Source organism: Hippopotamus amphibius, chromosome 4 (assembly GCF_030028045.1).
Source record: "Hippopotamus amphibius kiboko isolate mHipAmp2 chromosome 4, mHipAmp2.hap2, whole genome shotgun sequence".
Classification (NCBI taxonomy): domain Eukaryota; kingdom Metazoa; phylum Chordata; class Mammalia; order Artiodactyla; family Hippopotamidae; genus Hippopotamus; species Hippopotamus amphibius.
Genome location: NC_080189.1, coordinates 130,890,550 through 130,903,292, shown reverse-complemented (window position 1 = coordinate 130,903,292; position 12,743 = coordinate 130,890,550). Strand labels below are relative to the sequence as shown.

Below are 12,743 nucleotides of genomic sequence, written 5' to 3'. Positions count from 1 at the left end.
ATCAAACTGTTTTTATGTTGCATCTACTCTAACTTTACTTCATTTTCTACCTCTGATCCTCCTGAGTATTTAGAGCAAGTTGTGCATCAGTGGACATTGCTGGCATTCCTTCTTCTGCTTTCTTTGCATATATTCATTTCTTCCTCTAGATCATTAGGAATTTATCATTCCAAAACAAACATCTGGGGCAGAGGGAACCTAGGAAAGGAAATATTGAGAAAAATTCAAAGTATACATCTAGCGTCAGAGTTAAAATTCAGAGAGAATGTAAAGCATCAGGATGATGGGGGATTACCCTTTCCTGAACCCCAACCATGTGATAGATGCAGAGGTGACGGGAGAGCCTCCCAGAGCCATCACTTGTAAAGGTGGGTTTTCTGAAGTTAATGTACAAAATGACTGGGTTTGTTAAAATCTGACTACTTTGTAACTTAATGACTCCTCTCATTTTAGATTCGAGATGGTCCTTTGCATCAGGACCCCATTCTTGGGACATTCTGCAGCACTCTCTCTGTCCCACCACTCCAGACCACGGGTCCCTTTGCCAGAATTCACTTCCATTCCGACAACCAGATTAATGACCAAGGGTTTCATATCACCTACTTAACATCACCTTGTAAGTAACTTGGTAATTGGGAGCTTCATGTGGATATGAAGGACAGTGCTGTGCGCATAGCTGCTTTGTATTTTAATGTGAAGCTGCAGATGACTTACACTGATAATGTGTATTTATAAATATTTTTCTCATTGCTCCAGTTTTTTTTCTTTACCTTCCTGGTGTTCTACTATTAATGCTATAATACCCCTTGGTCCCTAAATTCTGGGGTCCACATTATGGTAGATATGTGTGAGGCCCCTAAAATTAAATAATTCAGACATCAGTTCCCTAGGGGTGATTCAGTGTTTTGTTGGGACAGATAGGAGGGAAATGCAGCCTATCCTGGGATGTGTCAGATTTTATAGCTATTATGCCTTTAACTTGCACTGATACCTTAAACCAATAAACCAACTAAAAACAATGAAATGCTCTATGATTTTTATTTTAAGAGCTGTAGAGGATTTTGTTCATAACATACCCAATAAGAATTCACAGGAAAAACACCTTTTAAGTCCCAATATCAAGAAAAATAATAATAAACATCTTTTCACTAGTCTTCTTTCTCCATTTGTTTTGGCTTCAGGATGAATCTGCTGCCGACCTTCTGTAATTTGTGTAGTCCATACCTGTTTTCTGTGCAAATCAACTTTCCCCTAACTGCATCTTGCTATTCTGTATTCAATATTCCTTTAATCTGATTCATTTTTCTAGATACATATTTTATTTTGTTACATGTATTTTATAAACGGCCTCAAATCTCTTTGGAATGAAGGAGAGCATAAATGCACTTGAAAAGTAGTTTGTCGAAGAAGATGTCAGATTGGTAGTTAGATCACACATTTCTGTAGCTATTTCTTTTATTTATTTATTTATTTATTTATTTATTTATTTATTTATTTATTTAAGCTACATTGGGTCTTCCTTGCTGCTCGCGGGCTTTCTCTAGTTGTGGTGAGTGGGCGCTGCTCTTCATTGAGGGGTTCTCATTGTGGTGGCCTCTCTTATTGTGGAGCACTGGCTTCTAGGCACACAGGCTTCAGTAGTTGTGGCACATGGGCTCAGTGGTTATAGCTTACGGGTTCCAGAGCACAGGCTCAGCAGTTGTGGCACACGGGCTTCGTTGCTCTGTGGCATGTGGGGATCTTCCTGGACCAGGGCTTGAACCCATGTCCCCTGCATTAGCAGGTGGATTCTTAACCACTGCACCACCAGGCAGGTCCTCTACAGCTATCTCTTTAGGCACTACATGGACATCCCACAAATACGTGTCAAGCTGAAAACTCTTATAATGAAAGGCATAAGCCTGTAGAGGATGAATGGAATAGGTATATGATGGTGTGTGTGTGTACATACTTTTAAAAAGTTGTATCTCATGCTGGGGAGCTGGAGGAATGGCCATCCTCATGACCCTTCCCTTCTCTTCTGTGCTCTCTTTAGCGGATCTTCAGTGTGGAGGGAACTACACAGACCCAGAGGGTCTTCTCTCTGCTGACTTGTCTGGACCTTTCACACACAACAGACAATGCATCTATACCATAAGGCAGCCCCTGGAAGAACAAATACAGGTCAACTTCACGCACGTGGAGCTGGAAGGCCAGAGCGGCTGTTCTCAGAGTTACATTGAGGTAATTTTTGCTACTTAGTGGCTCTTAGATGATGTTTATCAACATTTTTTATATTCTGCAGAGCAAAGGGCTTCAAATGATTATTGGGTCTGCTGCGTCCAGATCACCTGGGTGATCCGGATGTAACTGGATGTAATTCTGTGTCCTGTCCCAGACCTGCTGAATCAGAACTTCTAGGGCACAGGCTCACCATTCTGTGTTTTAACAGATTTCCCTTCCTCCCCCGCTGATTCTGGTACATGCTAGAGTCTGAGAACACCTGTTCTAGAGAATATGAAAGAATTTGCCAAAAATAGATCTACAGATGGTGAAACAGGAGCTTGGTAACAGATAGCAAAGGACAAAAATGAAAGCGGAGGCTAGAAGCTTATGATAATGCTACATTACAGGCTATTAAACTGAACCCTAATAATTAGCCCTCATAACTAAGGTGAATACAAATGAGTAAAGCTAATAGCATTTACTAATAGGATACAGATTTCAAAGGTTGTCCAGGACAGTTTTATATGTGAGGGAACTCACCCCAGAAAAGTAGAAGGATTGGCCGGGGTGAGCAGACTAGTCTGGGCAGAGAGTTAAGTGAAAGAGTCAAATTACCCTTGTTTTAGTGTTTAGGGATTGTCTTCCTTCATTAGTTCTGCTTGCTCTCCCACAGAAAACTTTAATTTAAATGTGTGTAGTGGTTGTAATAAGAAGAATATCTGAGACAAACAGGCAGTTTTTGTCTGTCTCCCCTGGTATTTCATTTGCTTAACTATTGGTAAAGCCACAAATTAAAGTGTTGAGCAAAAGAAACAAAATACTTTTTGTTGGATGCAATCATTTTCTATAAACTCAGAGAGGCATTAACAATTTTGTTTGCTCTTGTAAGTTAGACCAGTTCATTTTTCCAGGAAAAACCCCATGTAACCTCTTGCCCTCTTCCTTCCTTCACATGTGGAGAGAGGAAGCCTAGACTTCAGCAGAAGATCTGGACCTAGCTCAATAATGGAGAAGTACATTGACCTTGGTACCACAATAATATATAGTTTTGAATCCAGAAGTTTTAAACTCAGATGATAAAGTAAATGTGTATATTCACTCAGTTTGTTTTCTAAACCCACTCATAAAGTGCATTAAAGTTTTTCATTATGAAGCAATTTTAGATATTTTTATATAAATAAAAACTAAAATTTCAACATCTGTTTTTTTTTACTTTGAGGATAGTAAAAATAGCTCACACTTAGAGAGTACTTACTATGTGCCGGGATTAGGTCTTTAATCCATTCTGAGTTTATTTTTGTGTATGGTGTTAGGGAATGTTCTAATTTTTATTCTTTTACATGTGGCAGCACCACTTATTGAAGAGACTATCTTTTCTCCATTGTCTTGCCTCCTTTGTCATAGATTAGTTGACCAGTATAAGTATGGGTTTATTTCTGCACTCTCTATTCAATTCCCTTGATCTATATGTCTGTTTTTGTGCCAGTACCTATTGTTTTGATTACTATAGCTTTGTAGTATAATTTGAATCCACAGAGTGTGATACCCCTAGCCTTTGTTCTTCTTTCTCAAGATTCTTTTGGCTATTCATGGTCTTTTGTGTTTCCATACAAATTTTAGAATTATTTGTTCTAGTTCTGTGAAAAATGCCATTGGTTTTTTGATAGGGATTGTATTGAATCTGTAGACTGCCTTGGGAAGTATGGTCATCTTAACAATATTAATTCTTCAATTTCTTGAGTACAGGTATCTTTCCATTTGTTTTTGTCATCTTCAGTTTCTTTCATCAATATCTTACAGTTTTCAGAGTATAAGTCTTTTACTTCTTTGGTTGGATTTATTCCTAGATATTTTATTCTTTTTGATGCAGTTGTAAATGGGACTGTTTCCTTAATTTCTTTCTGATAGTTCATTGTTAATGTATAGAAATGCAACTGATTTCTGTATATTCATTTTGTATCCTGCAAATTTACTGAATTCAGTTATAAGTTCTAGAGTTTTTTAGTGGTGTCTTTAGTATTTTCTATATATAGTATCATGTCATCTGCAAATAGTGGCAGTTTTACTGCTTCCTTTCTAATTTGGATTCCTTTTATTTGTTTTTCTTGTCTGATTTCTGTGGCTAGGACTTCCAATACTAGATGGCATAAAAGTAAAGAGAGTGAGCATCCTTGTCACATTTCTAATCTTAGAGGAAATTATTTCAGCTTTTCGCTGTTGAGAATGTTGAGTATGATGTTGACTATAGGTATGTCATATATGACCTTTATTATGTTGAGGAATGGTCCCTCTATACCCACTTTGTTGAGGGTTTTATCATAAATGGGTGTTGAATTTTGTTAAAGCCTTTTCTGCATCTATCAAGATGATCATATAGTTTTTATTCTTAAATTTGTTAATGTGGTATATCACATCAATTACTTTGTGGATATTGAACTATCCTTGCAACCCTGAGATAAATCCTACTTGATTATGGTATATGATACTTTTAATGTATTGTTGAATTTGGTTTGCTAATATTGTCTTCGGGAGATCTGTTTTTTTTGTCTTAACTTCATTTATTTATGCTCTGATTTTATGATTTATTTCCTTCTACTAACTTTGAGATTTGTTTGTTCTTCTTTTTCTAGTTCCTGAGGTAAGCTTGTATTGCTATTAACTTCCCTCTTAGAACTGCTTTTGCTCTGTGTCCTACATTTTGGATCACTGTGTTTCCATTTTCATTTGTCTCCAGGTATTTCTTTATTTTCTCTTGATTTCTTCAGTGATCAGTTGGATGCTTATTAGCATATTTTTTAGGGTCAAAGATGTGGATTTTTTTTTTACAAGATTTTTTTTTTCCTGTGGTTGATTTCTAGTCTCATACTCTTGTGGTCAGAAAAGATGCTTGATAGATTTCAGTCTTATTAAATTTATTGAGACTTGTTTTGTGGCCTAGCACGTGATCTATCCTGGAGAATGTTCCACGTATACTTGGAAAAATGTGTATCCTGCAGCTTTTTGATGGAATGTTTTATATAATCTATCTGGTCTAATGTGTCATTCAAGGCCAATGTTTTCTTATTGATTTTTTTGTCTGGATCATCTGTCCATTGATATTAGTGGGCGTTACAGTCCCTTACTGTTATTGTTACTGTCAATTTCTCCCTTTATGTTTGTTAATATTTGCTTTATGTATTTAGGTGTGCCTATGTTGGGTGCATATATACTTGTAATTGTTATACCTTCTTGTCAGGTCAGTCCCTTTATCATGTAATGCCCTTCTTTGTCTCTTGTTACAGTCTTTGTTTTAAAGTCTATTTTGACTTATATAAGTATTGCTACCCCAGATTTCTTTTGATTTGTATTTACATGGAATACCCTTTAACATATCTTGTAAAGCTGGTTTAGTGGTTCTGACCACTTTTAGCTGTTGCATGTCTGTAAAACTCTATCTCTCCTTCAAATCTGAAAAATAGTCTTGCCAAATAGAGTATTCATGGTTGTATGTATTCTCCTTTCATCACTTTGAAGATTTTGTTACTCTCCCTTCTGGCTTGAAAAGTTTCTGCTGAAAAGTCAGCTTATAGTCTTATGGGAGTTCCTATGTATGTAACTAGTTGCTTTTTTCTTGCTGCTTTTAATATTCTCTTTATATTTATTTATTTGTTTTCAATTTCAATTACAGTGTATCTTGGTTTGCACCTCTTTGATTTCATCTTGTTTGATACTCTCTGTGCTTCCTGAACCTGGATGTCTGTTTCCTTTTCCAGGTTAGGGAGTTTTTCAGATATTATTTCTTTAAATAAGTTCTCTGTCCCCTTTCTCTCTCTCTTCTCCTTCTGGGACCCCTTTAATGTGAATGTTATTACACTTGATATTGTCCCAGAGGTCAGTTAAACTAACCTCATTGTTAAAAATTCTTTTTTCTCTTCAGCTTGGGTGATTTCCAAGTTTGCTGATTCTTTGATTCTTTCTAGTGTATTTTTTATTTCATTTATTGTATTCTTCAGCCCTTTTTGTTATCTTCTCTGTATTTTCTAACTCTTTGTTAAGCTTCTCACTGGGTTCATCATTCTTTTTCAAAGTTCATTGAGTATCTTTAAGATCATTACCTTGAACTCTTTATCAAGTAGATTGCTTGTCTCCACTACATTTAGTCCTTTTTCTGAGGATTTGTCTCGTTCCTTCTTCTCTCTCCTCATTATGCCTAATTCTCTGTGTTTATTTTTATGTATTAGGTAGGTAGGTTACATTCCCAATCTTGGAGAAGCAGTCTTATGCAGGAGCTGTCCTACAAGGCCCTGCTGCATAGTCCCCTCTGGTCACCAGAGCTTAATGCTTTAGGGGTACCCCCATGTGGGCTGAGTGCTCCCTTCTGTTGTGACAGAGCCAATTGCTGTGGGCACACTGACAGGTGGCACTGGCCCCTGATCCAGTTGGCTGTTAGGCCTGCCTCTTGTGGTGCTGCCAACCCACTGGTGGTTGGGTCCAAGCCCCAGTGTGGCTGGTCGCATGGCCTGGGGCATCCTGGGGCTTGTGTTGGGCCCACTGGTGGGTGGGGCTAGGACCCAGTGTGGCTGGTTGCATGGCCTTGGGGGGGGGAGGGGCGTGTCTTAGGGCTGGTGATGAGCCTGCTGGTAGGCAGGACTGGGGCCTGGAATGGCTGGCCACATGGCCTGAGGGGTCCTGGGACTGATGCTGGCCTGCTGGTGATGTGACCAGGTCCTGGGGTAGCTGGCTGTAGGGCTGGGGGGCCAATACTGGTGTCAGCCCACTGGTGGACAGATAAGCCCCCAGCAGTAATAGGCTAGAGGGGGAACTCCAAAATGGTGCTGGCCAGCACAAGTGTCTTTATAGTAGAATGAGCTCCTCAAAATGACTGCCACCAACCTCTATGTCCCCACAGGGAGTCCCAGTTGCTTACTGGCTCTCTTGGAGGCTCTCCAGGATCAGCAAGTAGATCTGACCCAGGGTTCTTTTAAATTACTGTCTCTGCACTGTGACTCATAGCATGTGAGATCTTGCATGCTTTCTTTCAGAGCACAATCTCTGTTTCCTGTAGCCCTCTGCCTCTCGTGTACACAAACCCTGCTGCCTTTAAAGCCAGACTTTCGGGGGGGGGGTGCTTATCTTCCCAGTGCAGGACCCCTGGGGCTGGGGAGTTTGATGTGGAGCTAGGACTCCTAACTCCCTGGGAAAAACTTCTACAATTGTGATTATCCTCCCATTTGTGGGTCACCTCCCTGGGGCTATGGGTCTTGACTATAGTGCACCCCTGCCACTCCTCCCTTTGCATTACAGTTTCTTATTTATATATTTAGTTGTGGAAAACATTTTCTGCTAGTCTTCAGGTTGTTCTCATGGATAGTTGCTCTGTAAATTGTTGTACATTTGGTGTGCCCATGGGAGGAGGTGAGTTCTGGGTCTTTCTACTCCATCATCTCCACACAACACTCTAAGTTCTTTTTTTAGCTCAGTCATTTGATGCCTGTATAACTTTGGACAATTCTTTCATCTGCCTACTTGAGTTCCTACTTCTATAAGATGCCCTACCTTTTCCTACAAACTTTGTGAGGATAAATCAAGGAACTAAATCATAACAGAAGCTCAAAGAGTTAAAATCACTATACAAATGCAAGTCTTTCTCAGGCCAAATTTCTCACTCCTGCCCTGAAGTTATTAATTCAGAGACATCCAATGAGACCCTTTCGTGGCTGGCCATAGAAATATCAGCATTCTGATGTGCACTCATGCCCACAAAGTCATGACCAAACTTCCCTCAAGGGTTGTTGGTGGAAAAAAAGAAAAGAACTCTGTTATCAGAAGGACAGGTTAATGACAATGATTCGCATAACTGAATAGACTTTTCTATTCTATCCTTGACCATCTTCAAGGAATACAACCAGTTGATTTATAGAAATTTAGCATCAGGAAGGGCCTCAGAGGTCATTTAATCTAAATCTTGAATTTTACAAATGAGGAAATTGAGGTCACAAAAGTCAAACTCCAGTTATTGTCAGAACAGGATTTTGATGTACCTACATAGGATTCTAGGTAGGTGTATATTGACCTAGCTCAAGGCTTCTAGCCTTTAATCATATCTGTCTATTGGGAAAATTTGTGAACTAAGCCCTTTAAAAAAAATTACATCCACTTCTTTTCATACGCTTCAGACAGTGGGTATGGAAGAAAGTGATCCTGGAACTAAATTCAAATGACATTATGATGACTCAGTATATTGTGCCTCAAAATGCTGGTTTTATCCTAAAAAATGACATGTTTAATCAAAAGAATAAAAAAAGAAAAACAGTATTTCAAATTCATTGCTGGTTTGGAGGGAGAATGACTTTACCATTTACTAACTCTATTTGTGAGAGACAGAAGACCACCCGCAATTTTAGAAAGGATGAGAACAGAGGTAATTCTAGAGAGATGGGGGAGAATGATAGGAGATTTTCTTTTGAGTGTGAATAGGTAAACTTCTGAGAATTCCATGTCTTCTCATCTTATAGTTCTGGATGTCTTGTTGCCCTGTGAGTAAGTCCTTTAAATGTAGACTAAGATGTCAGTGCCTACTGTGTTTCTTGCATGCACATTGTGGTTTGGAAAGACTTTTTGCTCAGTAAGAAAGCTCCATGAACGTTTATTTGAGAATAAAATTTAACTACAAAAGATATGTGGTATGCCCATACTCAGCGTAGCATATCTTTCTTTTTCTTTTTTTTTTAAACAAGAAACACACATTTATGTATTAATTCTTGGATTTATACAGCTCTCTCAACTAAAATTTCCACTTCTAAAAAGGGGCATTGCCCATGGGTGATGTGGTGTGGCTGGTAACAAAAGAATAAGTATAGCAAGAATAGATCATCTGTTAGTCCATCTGTTTTTGTCTGAGAGCTTTTAAATTGTAGAGAATAGTTCAATGAATGTGACAGAACTATCTTTCCAGAATAAAAAGCAGCACCTCTCATTAATATTTCATAAATGATTTAAGCCATCAGAACTCTGAGTGAAGGACACATAGGGTAGTAATGAAAGTTTAATTTTTAATCCCAGAGAATGCAAGTACTAGGCTGAATAATAGTTTCAGAAGCTTATGTGATGCTAAGGCCAGCGCTTGAAATGGGATGTGGAGGGAAATGAACAGAATTGTTTGCCTCACCAGATCTCCTTGGCCCATCCTACATCCCCTGTCCCCTCCCCACCAAGACTGGGGAAGTGGAAAGGGAGCACAGAAGACAGACTGGTAAGAGAAGGGGGAGGAGAGGAGCTTTGTGGGGAAACAGGAGGACTTCTGGGGAAGTTGTTCCCTCTTAGAAGAGGAAAGAAAAACGAAAATAAACATCATGGAAGGGTTGATAATTATAATCAGTAAGAGAAGGAGAAGTATGTTTCATTAAATTTGGCTTCTGATATCTAGGGAATGTGTACCCATTCTACAGCTCTCGCTGAATGACAAATTAATCATATTTTGGACCTCTCGTCAATCCCAGTAAATTCACAAAGCAGAAATTGCACACACATCTCTTTACAAGGCGATGCAAATAGAAATTATTAAAAAATTTTAAATGTCCAATTTCTTGTAAGTCTATAAACTCTCTCCTAAATAATTACTGGGTTAAGGAAGGAAGTAGAAAATAAAAGGCAATGTAGAAAGTAAAAAGAAAATGCTACATATCCAAACCAGGTAAAATCTCTAAGATTCTAAAGAAACAACTAAAAAAAATGGGGACGTGGGAGAGCACAGTAAACTGGAACACTGAAGATCTGTCTTCCCTCAGAACCTTTATCACCTCCTCCTTCCCTCCTTCCCCCTCCTCCCAGCCCCATGGCTCCCAGCAGGGGCCCTGCCTAGCTCTCCCACGTCCCCACAGGTCTTTAGGTGAATTCAAATTCACAAAGGACTTCCTTTTGCTCTTTGTTAGGCAGTGAAGCTATTCAGCTCCAGCCTTGGGATTGGTTGAGAGAGGGCTGTGACTTCTGGTCTGCCTCAGCACACTTGGTACCCTCAAGGGGACGTGCTGGTCAGATTCTCATGACTGTGATTCACAGAAAAATTCTTAAGGGTATAAATCCAAACAGCGGAGAAAGAATAAGACCTCAGACAACCGAAGCTAGAATGTGGCCGCAGCAAGCAAAAACACCAAAGTTGCCTGAGGAGCACTGTTTTCCAGTTAAGCACGTGTTGAAATTAATTTTAGTTCAAAGAAATGCCTTTCTAGAGATGGCAGGAAAAATGGGGACATGGGGAGATGTTCAATAGTTTGCATTCTTAGCGTATTGGATTTGGAGTTTTGGCAGAGACTAGAAACATTTGGTTAGTTTCTTAGTGCTTTTGTTGTCAACACAATTTTTCCAGAATTGCTCTGCCATCCTGTTGCTTTTTAATGAAGTGATAAAATATGCTGGAGCTCAGGTGAAATAATTCTACAGATTGGCATGGTGGGAGCCAGGAGATAGACTGAAATGGTAGAACCACCTGGTTTTGGAGTTGTGAGGGATCGTATTGCGTAGATCCTTCCTGTGTGTAGAGGAGTTGCATCCTTATGTGGAGATCACAGACTCTATGGAACAAGTGAGGCGGAGAGCAGTGAGTGAGAAGAGGAGGCTTTGGAAATGGGGATAATCACGAATGCTCCAAACTATCGAGGCAGATGGAGAGGATGACCAGTGCCCTCTGGTATAAGTGAGAACAACACTGCATGAAAAGATGATGAAGGATTTCAATTTCTGTTTTAGCAAAGGAGTAAAACACAGAGATATTAAACACGTAAGCACACAACTACGTAGTTTCAAGGTGGGAAAAATACCGTGATGGAAAGAAAGTATATGAGAGAAAATAACAGGGCTGATGACTTTAGTTGAATGGTTAGAGGTAGCTTCCCTAAGGTGTCACATTTTGATTCCGAAGATGAGAAGGGCCAAGAGAAGGAGGATTCCAGGTAGAGGTACCAACGTAGACACTGAACTGAGAAAAAACTTGACAAACACGAAGAATTGAAAGTAGACTAGTGTGGCTGGAATCACAAAGAAGAGGAAGAGAGAAACAAGAGTTGGGCAGGAACTAGATCATGTAGGGCTCTGTACGTGGGGGTAAAGAACTTAGCTTTGCTAAATGAAAAGGGAAACAATGAGAATATTCTCAGCACAGTGCCTGGTACGTGAGGAACAGTTAGTAAAAGTTAACATGATGGTGATTCCGCTGATGGGGATGATGGGGAAGAGAAGAGAGGGTGGGGACAGGTGACATATTGAAGTTTGCATCATGTAGGAACACACTTCCAGGTAACCCTAGACATGTATTCCTGATTTTAGAAAAGCAGATTTAAGAAAAAACAGATAAAGGATAAATTTACTCTATTAATAGAGATATTAGAAGCACCACTGTTTCAAGAGGCATAAAAAGCTTTAAAATTTTAATTATGAAGTCGTGAAACATAGTAATGAATCACAAAGGATAATAACCTAAGAAAATAATTTTCAGTCCGTATGTGGCTTCTCTCATCTCTTACCCCTCACCCTTTAATCTCTCCTTTGGGAGGGGGCCACATCCTGCTCCTGTGTACCCAGATGAACCCAAGGCCAGTGTCCAGGATCAGATCTTTATATTTAGCTAAGAGGCATTTTAACCTGATGCTCACTTCACAAGAAGCCGCAGGTTAAACACTACTGTGTGGTAAGATTCTGTCCTCAGCTCTTGGTTGGACCAAGCTTAAGTGCCAGCATATTTGGTTTGCTTTGAATTATGATTTAATACTTAACCAGACTTTTGAAATCCTTATATAAAAACAAATCTGGACACATAGCAGATACAAACAAATGAGCACATGTATTAAGACCTGGCTTTAGGACTGATCCATTACAGATGTTAAAGCTTACTTCTGACTGGGCTCCAAACGTACCTAAAACTTCATATAAACTGTGCTTTTCAGCCCAGTTAACTTTAGCTCTTTCTACAGGACATGGTTCCTTTTTAAGATCTTTTTATTAAAATTTTGTGTGTGTGTGTGTGAGTAGTTTGTCTTCAGGAACTAGACCCCTCTGCTGAATGTAAGAATTCAGGCGCCATTTGGGCTATTCCGTAGGGTTAAAAATCATGGGCCCCAGGTTATAAATTGGATCTCTGAGCCTGAAACAATCAGCATTTGCTAAATAAGTACTGCAGTCAATGAGAAATCTGGACCTGATCCGCAGAACACTAAAATTTGAAATGGTCCTTGTCATTTCTTTGCAAACACGGTCCGCAGTGAAGAATGAATTTGGCGTGGTGATGCCTCTGCCAGTGACCATGGCTTCAGCTGACTTTGTGTGTGTGTGTGTGTGTGTGTGTGTGTGTGTGTGTGTGTGTGTCTACACATATCTAAATGCTAGTTTACCACATCTATTCAGCTGACTTCTTAAGAAAAACTGTTTGTTGGTACAAACCAGGCTCAAATATGATTCATCGTTCTCTAGGTTGCATTGCAATAATGAACAGTCAATAACAACAAAACAAATCTGAAACAATACCAGAAAATTCCCGTGGCTTACAACAACTATGTTTATTCTCCATT

The 12,743-nt window shown here is 39.3% G+C and overlaps 1 protein-coding gene across 1 annotated transcript in view; it reads left to right on the top strand.

Annotated features, from left to right (window-relative positions):
• Positions 1-12,743, top strand: part of CUBN (cubilin) — a 275,207-nt gene that overhangs the window by 29,425 nt on the left and 233,039 nt on the right. The window contains exons 16-17 of the mRNA XM_057731754.1: positions 454-616; positions 2,036-2,223. Of these exons, the coding sequence (XP_057587737.1) occupies positions 454-616; positions 2,036-2,223 (351 nt within the window). The remainder of the gene's footprint in view (positions 1-453; positions 617-2,035; positions 2,224-12,743) is intronic.